This window comes from Chiloscyllium plagiosum, unplaced genomic scaffold (assembly GCF_037043375.1).
Source record: "Chiloscyllium plagiosum isolate Xiang-an unplaced genomic scaffold, Cpla_swu_hap1 HiC_scaffold_24, whole genome shotgun sequence".
In the NCBI taxonomy this organism is placed as follows: domain Eukaryota; kingdom Metazoa; phylum Chordata; class Chondrichthyes; order Orectolobiformes; family Hemiscylliidae; genus Chiloscyllium; species Chiloscyllium plagiosum.
Genome location: NW_028270162.1, coordinates 60,899,915 through 60,916,640, shown reverse-complemented (window position 1 = coordinate 60,916,640; position 16,726 = coordinate 60,899,915). Strand labels below are relative to the sequence as shown.

Here is a 16,726-nt window from a genome sequence, read left to right as displayed (position 1 = left end):
CCATCAGGGAAAAAAAACAGAAGCCATGCGCATATTGGGATATAGGAACACATTTCTGCCCCAGCGCCCCCAAACCCCTTCCTGCGACTACCTTTTGCCCCAAGTGTAACACAGTGTATGGATCTGTACATGGGTCTGTACAGCCACCTCTGGACTAGTAGAGTGGAAGAATAAGTGATATGTTTGGCTGTACAATTCCAGCAATCTCAATAGTGACTCTTTGAGCATTTCTGCTCTTCCTGATAGCTATTCATTTGCTCTCCTGAATTCTCGCTGCCTGGAGGGGTGGAAGAATCTTTGGGAACTTTGGATTCAGGAACTCGGCCTCCCTGGAATTCTGAGTTTGTGCTGTGCAGCTGGACACAATTACCTTTTTTTGTTCCTCAAGATGTGCGAAATGTCATTGAGATTCTACATGGGGCAGAAATTCCAAGTGAAAAGTTTGGCCACCCATGATCCTGAAGAAACCCTCTCTTCCCTCTTTAATAATCTTGTTAGTACTTGTTCAAACTATTAATTTTAATTAATGCCTGTAGACCTGCTCAGTGTCGATATCTTTGTTAATTCTCTTATGGTTATACGTGCTCTGATTTTAATGTTTTAGTTGTGCAGCAAAAAGACATGTCACCAATCTCTGTATCCTATTGTATTTGAGGATGGTCAGTTAATTCTGAACCCCCAAGTTATCCTGCTGTTGTTCTCAATGTTCCTCTTGCTCTTTGCAGATGGAATCTATAAGGCTAAAGTGAAATGAGTTACAAGGGGTTTTGAATAGAGACTGAGTGATAACCAATACTAGTGAGTTCCAGTGTGAGGAATTTCAATTTTGTTAAAATTGGGCCTTCTGTTCAGCTGAAACCAGATCCTGTAATGTTTTGTTGGTATCATGAAGGTAAAGGTTCAGGTATCTTCATGATGTCTGTTGATGATTTTCAATGGGATGGTAATTCCAGATATATAAATTAAATGACAACGAAATTTAAAATTGAGAATCTGATCTTTTAAATATATTGTTTAGTTGTTTTACAGAGGTGGTTTGGAATAGCTTTACATCTGCAAACCTTTTTTAGGAAGTAATATTCCCATCTTGGTCAGTTTGCACTAAAATTGTATCAGAAAGCCATCGTGAAGCTTAGTTGGTCAGGGTGAACTGGTTTAACAGTTGGCTTGGTCTAGATCCAATGTTAATTTTGATGTACTGGAATTAAGCATTATGATGAAACAATCTAAAGTCAGTGTTTTAAAGAGCAACTAGAACATTTTTAAAAAAAGATAGACTAGATGGGGGTAAATACGTTCACAAGTTCCAATCCTTGGGTTACCCAGAGAACATGAGATATGTTATTTTTAATTATGCTCACGTAAATCTTCCTGCCCAGTATTCTACTGCAGCTGATGTCATATTTCTTTCAAGGTAAGACTTGAAAAGCATTTGCTGTCAAGTTAATATCTTTTGGCCCAGAGATATAGGATTATTCTTTAGAATATCCTGTTATTCTTTAGAATTGTAGAATCCTAGAAGAGAAACACACAGTAAAGAAAGGGCTATTTGGCCCATTGAGTCTGTGTCAACAAAAACTATTCTAAATAGACAGTTGTTCATCTTTCTGCATCTGACCCACAAATGTTATGGCATTTCAAGTGCTTATCCAAGTACTTATTTTTAACAATTGTAAGGTTTCTGCCCCAATATCCTCCCAGGCAGTGCATTCCAGAACCCCACCATCTTCTGATTGAAAAACCTTTCCTCACACCCTACCTAAAACTCCCATCCCCTTTCACCATTCATTAAACTTGAGCAGAAACACAATCTTTCAGTCTGGGAAAAGCTACAGTAAAGCTGTTTGTGTATAACACTAGGCTGAAGAAAACAATCACAAATTTTGTAAAAGGTCTGGCACTGTGACTTGTTCATTGCCATTGAGTATGCAGGCCAATTTCAAAACTCTTTACTCCTGCTTGGGTGGTACACTGGCTCAGTGGTTAGCTCTGCTGCCTTATAGCATCAGGGACTTGGGTTCGATTCTGGCCTCAGGCGACTGTCTGTTGTGTGGAATTTACACATTCCCCCCGTGTCTGCGTGGGTTTCCTCCAGGTGGTCTGGTTCCCCCCACAGTCCAAATATGTACAGGTTAGGTAGATACGCCATGCTAAATTGCCCATATTGTCAAGGGATGTGCAGATTAGGTGGATTGGTCTTGGGAAATGCAGGGTTGCAGGGATAGAGTAGTGTGGAGTGGGCTGCTCTTCAGAGGGCTGAATGGCCTGCTCCCACACTGAAGGGATTGTGTGAAATGGCAGGTTTACACCTGATTCGATCATTGTACTTTGAGGATTAAGAGGTCTACTTTCTTTAAAACTACTTGATTTATGATGTAGGGAGTTATCATTGAACAAAACAGTTTCCAAATTGTCATTAACAAGATTGTAAATTCAGGTTCTAGATTTATTGCAACATAATTAACTTTTCCTTCTATAAGTTTAAGTTTATATGGCATAATGTGTATTGAGATTAGACCATGGCAGTAGACTGATTTCATTCGTAAAAGAGATGCTGATAATAACATCACTGACATATTTCTTTAATTAACCTGACAGCATTTCTAAAACATGTTGTCTAAATTTCTTTTTGGCTCAAGGATGAGTTTGGGAGGGAAGTGGGTGGATGAGGAGAGATGGAGAGGGGGCATGGTAAGTAGAGGCCTTGGGATGTGAAGGAGAAAAACTTGGGAGCAAGGTTTTGAAGAGGTCCTGTAGACATGGTGAGCGGTGAGTGAGAGCATGGGAGACAGTTGGAGAGGACTGAGAGATGGGGGCAGGTGAATGAGACTTTGGGGCAGGAGTTGAAGGAGCAGGTGTATTCAGGGAAAGAGTGGGTTGGGTGATGCAATCCAGGTGGGTGTGAGTTGTGGTGAGAGAACTGGTTCTGGAGTTATTGGTGCTGTCATAGATGAAGGATATGCTACACATGAAAGATAGAACTGGAGCCAAATTTCACATTTTCTTTCAAGACACTTTTATTTTTAGACATACACACCACCAACTTGTACCTCTTAATCAAATTTCAACTGTTCTGGCCTACTTTCTGCTCTTTATACTTTCCATTAACATCTACTTTAAATGTATATCACTTCTCTATCATCATTAGCATTCCATGAGATCTAACCTTGCTAACCAGTCTGCCATGAGAAACCTTGTCGAATGCCTTACTAAAGTCCATATAGATCACAGCCACCACTTTGCCTTCATCAGTTCTCTTTGTTACTTCTTCAAAAAACTGAATCAAGTTCATGAGACATGATTTCTCACACACAAAGCCATAGAACTGTACAGCACTGGAATGGGTTCTTCGGCCCAATGCCGTGCCGGACATGATGCCAAATTAAGCTAATCCTTTCTGCCTGCACTTGATCTGTATTGCTGCATTCCTTGCATATTCATGTGCTTATCTGAAAGTCTCTTAAACGCCCCTATTGTGTCTGCCTCCACCACTACACCTGGCTACACATTCCAGAGTCCTTCTATTGTCTGTGTACAAAAACAGCCCCTCACATCTCCTTTGAATTTTCCCTCTCTCACCTTAAATGCATGCCCCTAGTATTAGCCATTTGAATTCTGGGAAAAAGATTCTGATTGTCAGTCTGATTGCATCTCATAATTTTATAGCTTCCTAACAAGTCTCCCTTCAGCCTCCACAGCTCCAGAGAAAATAACCCAAGTTTTTCTAACCTCCCAACAGCTTAAGATACAGGGAAAGGTTGGACAAGCTAGGACTTATTTCTTTCGAGCATAGGAGATTGAGGGGGGTCTTATAGAAGTATATAAGATCATGAGAAGCATGGATAGGGTGCATGCACTCAGTCTTTTTCCAAGGGTCGAGGAATTAAGAACTAGAGGGCGTCAATCAAGGACTGTAGGGCATCAGTTTAAGGGGAAAGAATAAAAGGGAACCTGAGAGGCATCTTTTTTACGCTGAGGGCGGTAAGCATATGGAATGAGCTACCAGCGGAAGTGGTTGAGGCATGTACATTCCAAATTCCTTTTAAATGTTATGACAAATACATGGATAGGAAAGATTTAAAAGGATATAGACCAAGTGCAGGGAAATGGGGTTAGTGTTAATGGACAGTTTGGTCAGCATGGACCACTTTGGGCCAAAGGGCCTGTCTCCCTGCTATAGGACTCTATGATTCTCCTTATAGCTCACACTCTCCAATCCAGGCAGTGTCCTGGTAAACCTCTTCTGCACCCTCTCCAAAGCCTCCACATTCCTTTCTGTAATGTGGCGACCAGAATTGAACACAATTGATTACAAGATGATTAGGGGTTTAGATAGGGTTGACCGTGTGAACCTTTTTCCACGTATGGAGTCAGCTATTACGAGGGGGCATAGCTTTAAATTAAGGGGCGGTAGGTATAGGACAGATGTTAGGGTAGGTTCTTTACTCAACGAGTCGAGAGTTCATGGAATGCCCTGCCAGTAGCAGTGGTGGACTCTCCCTCTTTATGAGCATTTAAGCGGGCATTGGATAGGCTTATGGAGGATAGTGGGCTAGTGTAGGTTAGGTGGGCTTGGATCGGCGCAACATCGAGGGCCAAAGGGCCTTTACTGCGCTGCATTCTTCTATGTTCTATGTACTCCAGGTGTGACATAACAAAGGCTTATAAAGCTGCAACATAACATCCTCACTCTTGTACTCAGTTCCCTGACCAATGAAGGCAAGCCCGCCATATGCCTTTGTTACCACCTTATGTACATTCCGGGAGCTATGGACTTGAACCCCAAGATCCTCCTGTAAGTCGAAGCTGTTCGGGATCCTGCCGTTAACTGTAAATTTCTTCCCTTAACATTTGATCTTCTAAAGTGCAGCACCTCAATTTAGCTGGATTAAACTCTATCTACCATTGCTTTGCCCATATCTCACTGTATCCTTTGACAGCATTCTACACTATCCACAACTCTGATCTTTGTATCATTTGCAAACTTTCTAACCACCCGATCTACATTTTCATTCAAGTCATTTATATATATATCACAAACAGCAGAAGTTCCAGTATGGATCCCTGCGGAACACCACAAAGTCACAGACTTCCAGCTGGAAAAACACCCTTCCAGCAGTACCCTCTACGTTCTATGGACAAGCCAATTCTGAATCCAGGTGGCCATGTCGCCGTGAATCCTATGCATATTAATCTTCTGGATGAGGCTACCATGAGGGACCTTGTCAAAAGCCTTATTAAAATCCATTTACACAATATCTACTGCTCTACCCTCATCGATCATGATTGTCACCTCCTCGAAAAATTCATCAAGTTAATAAGACATGATCTGCCTGCACAAATCCATGCTGACTGTCCCTAATTAGGCCATGCTTTTTCAAATCCTGTAAATCCTATCCCTAAGAATTCTCTCCAATAACTTCCCAAACCCTGCACATTCTCCTCGTGTCTGTGTGGGTTTCCTCTGGGTGCACCGGTTTCCTCCCACAGTCCAAAGATGTGCAGGTCAGGTGAATTGGCCATTCTAAATTGCCCACAGTGTTAGGTGCATTAGTCAGAGGGAAATGGGTCTGGGTGGGTTACTCTTCGGAGAGTCAGTGTGGTCTGGTTGGGCTGAAGGGTTTGTTTCCACACTGTAGGAAATCTAATCTAATCACTGATGTGAGAGTCACCGGTCTGTAGTTTCCTGGATTATCCCTATTTCCCCTCTTGAATATAGGAACAACTTTAGCTATTCACCAATTCTCTGGGACCTCTCCGGTGGCTAACAAGGATACAAAGATCTGGGTCAAGACCCCAGCAATCTCCTGTCTTGCCTGTCTCAATAACCTGGTGGAGATACCATCAGGCCCAGGGGACCTATCACCTCAATGCTCTTCAAGAGACCCAACATCACTTCTTTCTTGATCTCAAAATGGCCTGTTGTGGACTAGGCCAGACGACTCAAAACATTCTTAAGCAGACAGCCCAAGTTGTGAAACTTGAAAGGGTTCAGAAAAGATTTACAAGGATGTTGCCAGGGTTGGAGGATTTGAGCTATAGGGAGAGGTTGAATAGGCTGGGGCTGTTTTCCCTGGAGCATTGGAGGCTGAGGGGTGATCTTACAGAGGTTTATAAAACCATGAGAAGCATGGATAGGATAAATAGACAAGGTCTTTTCTCTGGGATGGGGGAGTAGAGGCATAGATTTAGGATGACAAGGAAAAGATAAAAAAGAGACCTAAGGGGCAATCTTTTCACGCAGAGGGTGGTGCATGTATGGAATGAGCTGCCAGAGGAAGTGTGGAGGCTGGTACAATTGCAACATTTAAAAGGCATCTGGATGGGTATGTGAATAGGAAGGGTTTGGAGGGATATGGGCTGGGTGCTAGCAGGTGGGACTAGATTGGATTGAGATATCTGGTCAGCATGGACAAGTTGGACTGAAGGGTCTGTTTCCATGCTGTACATCTCTATGACTAAGTGTACAGTGAAATTACCCAAAGTAAGTTAGCTAGGTTGACAACCAGGTTTTAAAACAGAGTAAAATTACACAATGAAACGCAAAGAACAGAATAAAGAACCCTTACAGAACTCAGTCTGTCCAAACTAGACTTAGTTATGCTGTTCCAAATATACACAACAGTCCCAATAAACAATCCCCTTAAACATAGTAAAAATGAAGCAAAGGCTTACAGGTCAAAGTTAGAAGTGTAGAAGGAGAGAGAGTCTAGCAGCCTGTTTCGACACAGCTCCACAGCTGAACTCCTCCCAGTTCTGGACTGAACTGCTCAATTAGAGAGCTGGCCATACCCCTTGACTTATACAGGTTACTTCTAAAAACATAAAAGCTTTGGTGTAAACACTAATCTGTTTACATATAATCAAAAAGTCCTTTCATCTCTCTACCAAACCCAGCCGTTTTGGAACCTGGCCTGTTTATGACCCCTCTGAGAAAAACCAAGTACACAGTACCCTTGAGAAAAGGAACAGCTTTTAGAAAAAAGGACCAACTTTGTGATACTCCACACAAATCTCAATCCTCTATATCCTCCTCCTGGGTGAATACTGACACAAAGTATTCATTTAGGATCTCACCCACATCTCTGCTTCCAACCACAAGTTCCCTTCTTAATTCTTGAGTGGTCCTCCGCATGTCCTAGTTATCCTCTTGCTTTTAATGTATATATAGAATGACTTCAGGATCTGAAGGAGGGTGTTAGCATGTGTGGTGGAAGGGGACTCAGGGATATCAGTGAGTCTGTTTGGTTTGGGGTTGAGGTGGCACTGGTTGATAGGGAACATTTCTGGAGGTTCAAAATCTGACACTGGGACTAATAATGACTGACTTAATCAGATTTTATGAATTTGTTCCAGACTGTATTCTTTCCAATGGGGTGAATTACAGAGGAGAGCAGCAAATGACATCACAAGGAATCAAATGTGTGAACTGGATGCACAGTGAGCGTGATTATAACTTGACTCTGTATCCAGACAGCGACACAGGTATTGAGAATAACATCAATCATTTCTCTATTAATAAGAATAAATATGGCCATTTGATCTTATATTGCTAACATGTTGTGACAAACAACAGGGGTAGGAGACCATCAGTTCTGTCGAAATCCAGATGGTGTAGATGGGCCCTGGTGCTACGTAAAGGCCCCAGATGAAGAAAGACCACTGCGCCAATCTTGTAGCATTGGAAGCTGTAACAGTAAGTCAAGCTTTGATGTCACAAATTCTGCCCACTTTGGGATAGCATCACAAATGTTCCACGGGAAGGCGTAACAAAACTGAGTGTGCGTGAAATTAGAACCAATTGAGATGGACATGGAGTTAGTTAGGAGGGTTAATGGATATGATCTCAATTGGTAAAACCTGACCACTGATACTCTGCAAGATCAAATTATCTCTTTCTTTCCCTATAGCCGTTCAAATGCATAATCTGTTTTTGAAAGCCATGGCTGAATTGGCTGTCAACATATTTTCAGGCATTGTATTACAGATCATTACAAATCATTGCTGAAAATGTGTTGCTGGAAAAGCGCAGCAGGTCAGGCAGCATCCAAGGTGCAGGAGAATCGACGTTTCGGGCATGAGCCCTTCTTCAGGCTCATGCCTGAAACGTCGATTCTCCTGCTCCTTGGATGCTGCCTGACCTGCTGCGCTTTTCCAGCAACACATTTTCAGCTCTGATCTCCAGCATCTGCAGTCCTCACTTTCTCCATTACAAATCATTGCCTATGCTGTTTATCTTCATGTTGCCTTTGAGTCTTTTACCGTTTAGCCTAAATCAATCCCCTCTGGATCTGTCTAAAAAGGGCTGTCTTTGTATCTGGAAAACTTTCCAGGGCGCTGTGGTCAAAAGTAAATTGAGAGTTGGGTCCAAGCTGTGAAGGTGGGAGTGAGGTGCTACTGCTATGTGTACATCAAAGAGTGGGCTGGCTGTTTCACATGGAGATAAGGACAAAGATTAGCACGTAGACCAGCAGTGGTAAGGCTGATGGTGCTGGTTAGAATAGGAGCAATTTGGTGAGTTAACCTTATTCTAATTTTCTAATTTTCTAAGTGCTACACAGGAACACAAACCACAGGCAAGTAGCCTGTTGTAGATACAAGTTCATCAAAAGTGTCCCTTTCTCTAATGCAAAAAAGATGAGATAAAGTAGTTTGTGTGATGTTGTCAAACATCGTGGCAAAGAAACACAAACTCTGCTGCAAAAGTAGAGAAGTCCAATTCACTGAGGTACGGAAGGGAATAAGATCATTCAGCCCATCGTGCTTGCTCCGTCATTCAATTCCCAACTTCACATTCGTGCCTTATCTGCATATGTGTATAATGTATTTTAACTTTTATATAAAGTCCATGTTACATACAGCATTTTTTAATTTTGAGTATTTGAATGGTTTTGCCATTTTAGGCAAATGTCAATGGGTTCTAACAAAGGCTTCTACCAGACTCGAGCCGTTAACTCTGTTTCTGTCTCCGCAGATGCTGGTGTATCTCCAGCAGTTTGTTTTTATTTTAATGGGTATTAACTCTTTTAAAGGGTCCTTCAACCAAAACATGTTCATAAAGCATTGGCCTGGAGCCCTCATTGCTTTGAATACCTTATCAAATTTCTCCTTGATCTTTTTTGACTTTCTGAAAGCAACGTTAGCTTCTCCAATCTATCTACGTAGTTAAAGCCCTCCCCTTTTGAACTATCCTATTAAATGTTATCTCCACCCTCTGCAAGGCCTTCACATCCTTCCTAAAATCCAGTGCTCTGAGCTGGACGCAGTTGTGGCAGGCCAGCTATTCTATAATGGTTCAGTATTACTTAGAGTCATAGAATCATCGAGATGTACAGCATGGAAACAGACCCTTCGGTCCAACTCGTCCTTGCCGACCAGATATCCCAGCCTAACCTAGTCTTATTTGCCAGCACTTAGCCCGTATCCCTCCAACCCCTTCCTATTCACATACCCATCCAGATTCTTTTTAAATGCTGTAATTGTACCAGCCTCCGCCACTTCCTCTGGCAGCTCATTCCATACACGCACCACCCTCTGCGTGAAAAATTTACCTCTTAGGCTCCTTTTCTATCCTTCCCTATGCCCTCTAGTTCTGGATTCCCCCACCCCAGGGAAAAGGTCTTGTCTATTTTGGATGTGAACGTAAGAGGTATAGTGAGTAAGTTTGCAGATGACACCAAAATTGGAGGTGTAATGGACAGCAAAGAAGGTTATCTCTGATTACAATGGGATCTTGATTGATGGGCTAATGGGCTGAGGAGTGACATTTGGAGTTTTATTTAGAAAAATGTGAAGTGCTGCATTTTGGAAAAGCAAATCTTAGCAGGACTTACACACTCAATGCTAAGGTGCTGGGGAATGTTGTTGAACAAAGAGACCTTGGAGTGCAGGTTCATAGCTCCTTGAAAGTGGAGTCGCAGGTAGGTACAATAGTGAAGAAGCCATTTGATATGCTTTCCTTTATTGATCAGAGCATTGTGTATAGAAGTTGGGAGGTCATGTTGCGGCTGTACAGGACTTTGGTTAGGCACTTTTGGAATTTGCATGCAATTTTGATCTCCTTCCTATTGGAAGGATGTTGTGAAACTTGAAAGGGTTCAGAAAAGATTTACAAGGATGTTGCCAGGGATAGGACTTGAGCCAAAGGGAGAGACTGAATAGGCTGGGGCTGTGTTCTCTGGAGTGTCGGAGACTGAGGGGTGACTTTAAAGAGGTTTATAAAATCGTGAGGGGTATGGGAGAGCTCAAACCCTAAAGTCATTGAACTTGATGTTGAGTCTCGAAGGCCCAAGTGGAAAACAAGCTATTCTTCCAGCTTGTGCTGAACTTTGCTGAGTGACTGCAGCAAGCCTTTGACAGAGATTGTTGGCCGGGGAACAGGGTGGGGTGTTGAAGTGGTAGGCAACTGGAAGCTCAGGGCCTGTTTTGCAGACTGAATGCAAGTGTTCTGCGAAATGGTCACCTCGGCTGTGCTTTATTTCTGCAATGTAGAGGAGACCACATTGTGAGCAATGAATGCAGTAGTCGGGGAGATTGCCTGTGTGAAGTGCAGGTAAAGGTGTGTTTGGGCCCTTGGATACTGAGGATTGAGAAAGTAAATGGACAAGTCTTACACTTTTGTGATTGCAGCAGAAGGTGCCGTGAGGCTCTGGGGACAAGTGTTGGCCTGGTCCAGTTCCTGCACACTTACATTCCACAATTCCTCTCTGCTTTATACCAGTTTTAGAACTTGCAGTTAGCTGGCTTCCGCTGCCACCTCTTTGCCATGGACGTTCAGTCCCTCTATGCGTACATCCCCCACCAGGATGATCTCAGGGCTCTCTGCTTCTTCCTGGACCTATCACCAGCAACGTCCTCACTGTGAACAGTTTTATTGTTAACGCCTCTCATTTTCTTCAGGTCAGAGGCTGGCCATGGGTACCCACATGGGCCCCAGTTAAGCCTCTCTCTCTTTGTGGGGTACGTGGAACTTCCTTTCTCCAGTCCTATTCAGACCCCCACCCACATCTCTTTCTCCGGTATATCTATGATGTGGCTACCTCCCTCTCCTGTGCAGAATTGGAAAAGTTTATTCATTCGGCTTCCAACTTTCACTCCACTCTCAGCTTCACCTCTTCCATCTCCGATTCCTCCCTTTCCTTCCACTGTTTCCATCTCTGGGGATATCTGGCCACAATATCCACGATAAATCCACCAACTCTCACAGTAACCTGGACTATACATCCTAGCACCCTGCTTCCTGCAAAGTCTTTATTCCATTCTCCCAGGTCCTCCATCTCTGTTGTATTTGTTCCAATGATCCTAACTTTGACAAGAGAGCCTCCGAAATGTCCACCTTCTCCCTCAACTGTGAATTCCCCAGCACCTTTGTTGACAGGGCCCTCAGCCGGGTCCGACCCACATTCCGCACTTAGGCCCTCACTCCCTCAGCAACAGTGATAGGGACCCTTGTCCTTACCTACCACCCCACCAGCGTCCATATCCAGAGGGTCATTAGCTGACATGACCTCCAGACACACATTCCCCTCCCAATCCTTGTCAGCCTTTCGCAGGGACAGCTCCCTCTGGGCCATCCTGGTTCATTCTTCCTTCACTCCCAACAACACAGAAGGTCTAACATCTGTCCATTTACTCCCTTGCTCCTCAGTATCTAAGAGCCCAAATGTATCTTCCAGGACCTGCACTTCACTGTCTAGTCTATTGCACTTGCTGCCCACAATGTCCTTTACATCGTGGAACCAAAGCATAGGCTGGGTGACCGCATCGCAGAACACTTGTATTCTGTCTGCAAAAATGATCCTGAACTTTCAGTTGCCTGCCAGTTCAACACACCACCCTGTTCTCTGATCAACATCTCTGTGTCAGGCTTGCTGTCTCAGTGCAAGCTGGAAGGACAGCACTTCATTTTCTGCTTGGGAAGCCTGCACCTTCAGGACTCTACATCGAGTTCAATAACTAAGGATTGTGCTCTCCCATGTACTTACCGAACCTCCATACACCAGGCCTTGTTATCACATCATCTGCTATTACACACAACTCATTGTTAGCCACTAACAGTTCCCATTAAAAGCTAAAAACCAAAAGAACTGCACCTGCTGCCAGACCTACTGAGCTTTTCCAGCAATTCCCATTAATAGCTATTCACCCTCCCAGCTGGATGATATCCACTTCTTTATCTGTTCAACTGTTCTTTTCTCTCTTTGGGCTCTATCTTCATCTGTAACATACTTGGTACCCAGTGCCCCCAGCCGTTCTTTTGCATATAAACTGACATGGTGGCTCAGTGGTTAGTACAGCTGCCTCATAGTGCCAGGGAGCTGGGTACGATTCCACCCTTGGGCGACTGCCTGTGTGGAATTTGCACATTCTCCCTGTGTCTGAGTGGCTTTCCGCCAGGTGCTTTGGTTTCCAATGATATGCAGGTTCGGTGGATTGGGTATGCTAAATTGCTTATAATGTTCAGCGATGTGCAGGCTAGGTGGGTTAGCCTTGGGAAATGTAGGGTAGGGGGATGGGCCAGGAGAGGATGCTCTTCAGAGGATTGGTGTGGACTAGTTGGGTTGAATGGCCTGTTTCCGCACTGTTGGGATTCTCTGATTCTATGATTTTCCTAGTTACCATCAGTTCTGAGGAAGGATCACAGGACCTGAAATGTTAACTCTAATTTTTCTCCACAGATGCTGTGAGACCTGCTGAGCTTTTCAGGCAATTTGTGTTTTTGTTACTGATTTACAGCATCCACTCTTCTTTCAGTTTTTATTTAAGAATATGGGTCTACATGCACATGGACTGTAGCGGTTCAAATAGACAGCACATCAACCACTGCAAATATGAAGTGTCACATGTAGAGGGTAGGGGTGTGGGTTTGATGGGATGTTCTTCAGAGGGTTAGTGTGAACTTGATAGGCCAAATAGCCTGCTTCCACACTGTAGGGATTGATTAAACTAGGGACTGACAGTCAAAACCTATAGAACTGTGGATGCTGTAAATCAGAAACAAAACCAGAAGTTGCTGGAAAAGCTCAGCAGGTCTGGCAGCATCTGTGAAGTGAAATCAGAGTTAATGTTTTCAGTTCTGAGGAAGGATTACTGAACTCGAAACGTTCACAATGATTTATCTTCACAGAGACATTTACAAAATTATGAGGGGCATGGATAGGGTAAATAGGCAAAGTCTTTTCCCTGGGGTCAGGGAGTCCAGAACTAGAGGGCATAGGTTTAGGGTGAGAGGGGAAGGATATAAAAGAGACTTACGGGCAACTTTTTCACACAGAGGGTGGTATGTGTATGGAATGAGCTGCCAGAGGAAGTGGCAGAGGCTGGTACAATTGCAACATTTAAGAGGCATTTGGATGGGTATATGAATAGGAAGGGTTTGGAGGGAAGTGGGCTGGATGCTGGCAGGTGGGACTAGATTGGGTTGGGGTATCTAGTCGCCATGGATGGGTTGGACTGAAGGGTCTGTTTCCATGCTGTACATCTCTATGACTCTATGCTGCCAGACTGACAATAAATGCTGGCCAACCAGTGACCCCTATGTTCTGTAAATGAGTAACTGAAAATAAATAGGGTTGGAAAGAATGGGAATAAACCTCAGGATTCGGACAGTATTCGAAGCCAGCAAAGTGCAACTAAAATGATGATTAGGAAGAAAATGAAGAATGAGAGTAAGGTAGCCAGGATTATAAAAATGGATTGAAGAAAGTGGTTATTGTAACTTTGGTCTCTTAATAGCAGAGACAGTAAAAACACATCACTGGGAATCATCAAGGATATGGGAGAAATGTTTAATACCTTTCGTGTCTCTTTCCTTAGTACAATATGCAAATTGCATAATTGAAAAAGAGAAGCTTGAAGGGACAAAAAATAGTTAGTAATTAATACTTGTAGGAACATAATACCAACAGATAAAATAACACTGGAGGAACTTAGAGAGTCTGTCAGCTTTTAGTCTCTTATACCCAATGGCCTGCATGCGTAACGTATGAGAAGTGTTTGAGGACACTGGATCTATACTCGATGGAGTTTAGAAGGATGAGGGGAGATCTAATTGAAACATACAGAATATTGAATGGCCTGGACAGAGTGGACATTGGGAAGATGTTTCCATTGGTAGGAGAGACTAGGACCCCACAGTACAGCCTTAGAGTAAAGGGAAGACCTTTTAGAACAGAGATGAGGAGAAACTTCTTTAGCCAGAGAGTGGTGAATCTATGGAATTCATTGTCACAGAAGGCCGTGGAGGTCAGGTCATTGAGTATATTTAAGACAGAAATAGGTTCTTGATTGTCAAAGGGATCAAAGATGACTGGGAGAAAGCAGGAGAATGGGTTTGAGAAACTTATCAGCTATGATTAAATGGTAGAGCAAACTTGATGGACTGAATGGCTTAATTTCTGGTCCTTTGTCTTATGGTTGTAAAAGAGGTACCTGCAGAGAGGTTGAATCCTGCCCCTTATCAATATCTTGGAGGTTAACATTAACCAGAACTGGACCAGCCATGTAACTATTGTCACTATAAGAGTAGGCCAGAGGATGTGAATTTTGCAGTAAGCAACGCACTTCCTGTCTCTCCACTGTCTGTTCAACATCTACCAGGCCAGGCCTATTGAAGAGTTTATCTGTACACATTTTTACAAAAGATTGGAAGATTATGATCATTCAACTGGCAGTTGGTGACTTACAATTTACACTTAGCCATCCTTTCTATTACTATCTTTTTGTCAAAAATCACACAACACCAGGTTATAGTCCAACAGGTTTAATTGGAAGCACACTAGCTTTCAGAGCGTCGCTCCTTCATCAGGTGATAGTGGAGGGCTCAATCCTAACACACAGAATTTATAGGAGAAAGTGAGGACTGCAGATGCTGGGTATCAGATCTATTTGAATACCATGATTGTTTCACTTCTTTCATGTTCAACATATTGTCCAGCTAACCTGAGAATGCAACTTTTAAAAAAAAAAGGTTTTGTGATTTACACATGAAAGAAGTGAAACAATCATGGTATTCAAACAGATGAAAGACTTAACAATCAATTTTTCAATGTATAATTTCAGTTACACCACACTTTCTCCTATAAATTTTCAGAGCAACGCTCTGAAAGCTAGTGTGCTTCCAATTAAACCTGTTGGACTATAACCTGGTGTTGTGTGATTTTTAACTTTGTACACCCCAGTACAACACCAGCATGTTCAGGAATGTAACCACAACTTTAAGTGAGGATTTATAGTCTCAGCCATTTCCACTGGTCCCTAATTTGCTACATCACTCTCCTTACTACTTATCTATTGTTTCCTAGCCACAACAAACTTTAGATTTTCTTTGGTAGCTATTAGTCTATTTTCATACTTTCTTTTTGACCTCTTTTATTCCTTCAAGTGAAATGAGAGTCCTGTGTCCAAATTTGTTGAGGATTTGCCAGGTTTGGTGTGAGGTTAGGTGTGGGGGAGAGAGGAAGAGAATGGCAGTTGATGTTCATTATGAATGAAGTGCAAGATCATTCACAATTGACCTAGAACGACTTCAGTGGATATTTTTTAAATGGTGAGAAGATAGAACATAAAGATTTAGAGGCCCATGTTCAAAAATCAGTAAAGCTAGTGGACAGCTGTGAGAAATCATGAATGGGGATGATGGCTTTTATTTCAAGAGGATTGCAATGTAAAGTGCTGAATGGGATGATGCTTCATTTGTAAAATGTTCTGATCTCGTTCCCACTTTATTTTCCAACATCAACTGCAGCCCTGGTCCTCAGGAAGGATATATCGTGCTTGAAGTAAATGTCATCAGATTCACCAGAATGATACAAGGGTTATAAAGATAGATTGCATAGACTATGGTTGAATTCCCTTGATAACGTGAGAAATGCTTCTTCACACAGAGCATACAGTGAGCATTTCAAACTCAACTAAAAACCTGTTGAAGTTAGAGGCCAATTGAACACTTTAAAACTGATTCTCTATCTCATTTAAACTTATAAGTAGTGATTCTCCCTCTGAAATGGTAATCTTGCAAATTGTCCTAACACGTGCAAAGCCGTGATGATTGATTTTTGTTAGGCCTGGGCATGAGGACTGTGGAACGAAGATGGGTGGATAGACTCGTGAATACAGATCAACCATCATTGAATTGAATGGTGGAACAGACCTGAGACACTCCTGTTTCCTTATTACATAAGGAGCATATAATATCTCCTTATATATTATATACAGAGAGGGTCATATCCTTACATTGTGGAAAGAGGCCATTTGGCCCATCACATCCACACTGTCCCTCTGAAGAACATCCCACCCAGACCCACCCCTACTACTCCTTCCCTGTAACTCTACAATTCCCTTAGCTAATCCACCTAGCCTGCACGTCCCTGGACACTATAGGCAATTTAGCATTGCCAGTCCACCTAATTTTCACATCTTTAGACCAAGGGAGGAAATCCAGCATCCGGAGGAAGCCCACGCAGACATGGAGAGAATGTGCAAACTCCACAAGACAGTCATCCGAGGATGGAATTGAACTTGGTGCTGTGAGGCAGAAATGCTAACTAGTTCTCTTCCTAGTTTCCATTTAATGACCCTTGCTTGGCCGTGGTGTGGGGACAAAAGAGCCTGTGATACAACCCTAACCCAATAATCCTGTCAGCACTCGAGGTTTAAATGGAAACATGAAGACTAGCCACAATGGCTCAATGCTCCAGATTAAATTAGCAGGCCCATAACGTGGTGG

The 16,726-nt window shown here is 42.9% G+C and overlaps 2 protein-coding genes across 3 annotated transcripts in view; one reads left to right on the top strand and one right to left on the bottom strand.

The window, feature by feature from the left end:
• The window catches only part of rnf185 (ring finger protein 185), a 123,615-nt gene that overhangs the window by 56,522 nt on the left and 50,367 nt on the right, over nt 1-16,726 (bottom strand). The window lies entirely within an intron of this gene.
• The window catches only part of pik3ip1 (phosphoinositide-3-kinase interacting protein 1), a 55,240-nt gene that overhangs the window by 24,030 nt on the left and 14,484 nt on the right, over nt 1-16,726 (top strand). The window contains exons 2-3 of the mRNA XM_088000245.1: nt 7,357-7,485; nt 7,577-7,696. Coding sequence (XP_087856371.1) covers nt 7,357-7,485; nt 7,577-7,696 — 249 coding nt within the window. The remainder of the gene's footprint in view (nt 1-7,356; nt 7,486-7,576; nt 7,697-16,726) is intronic.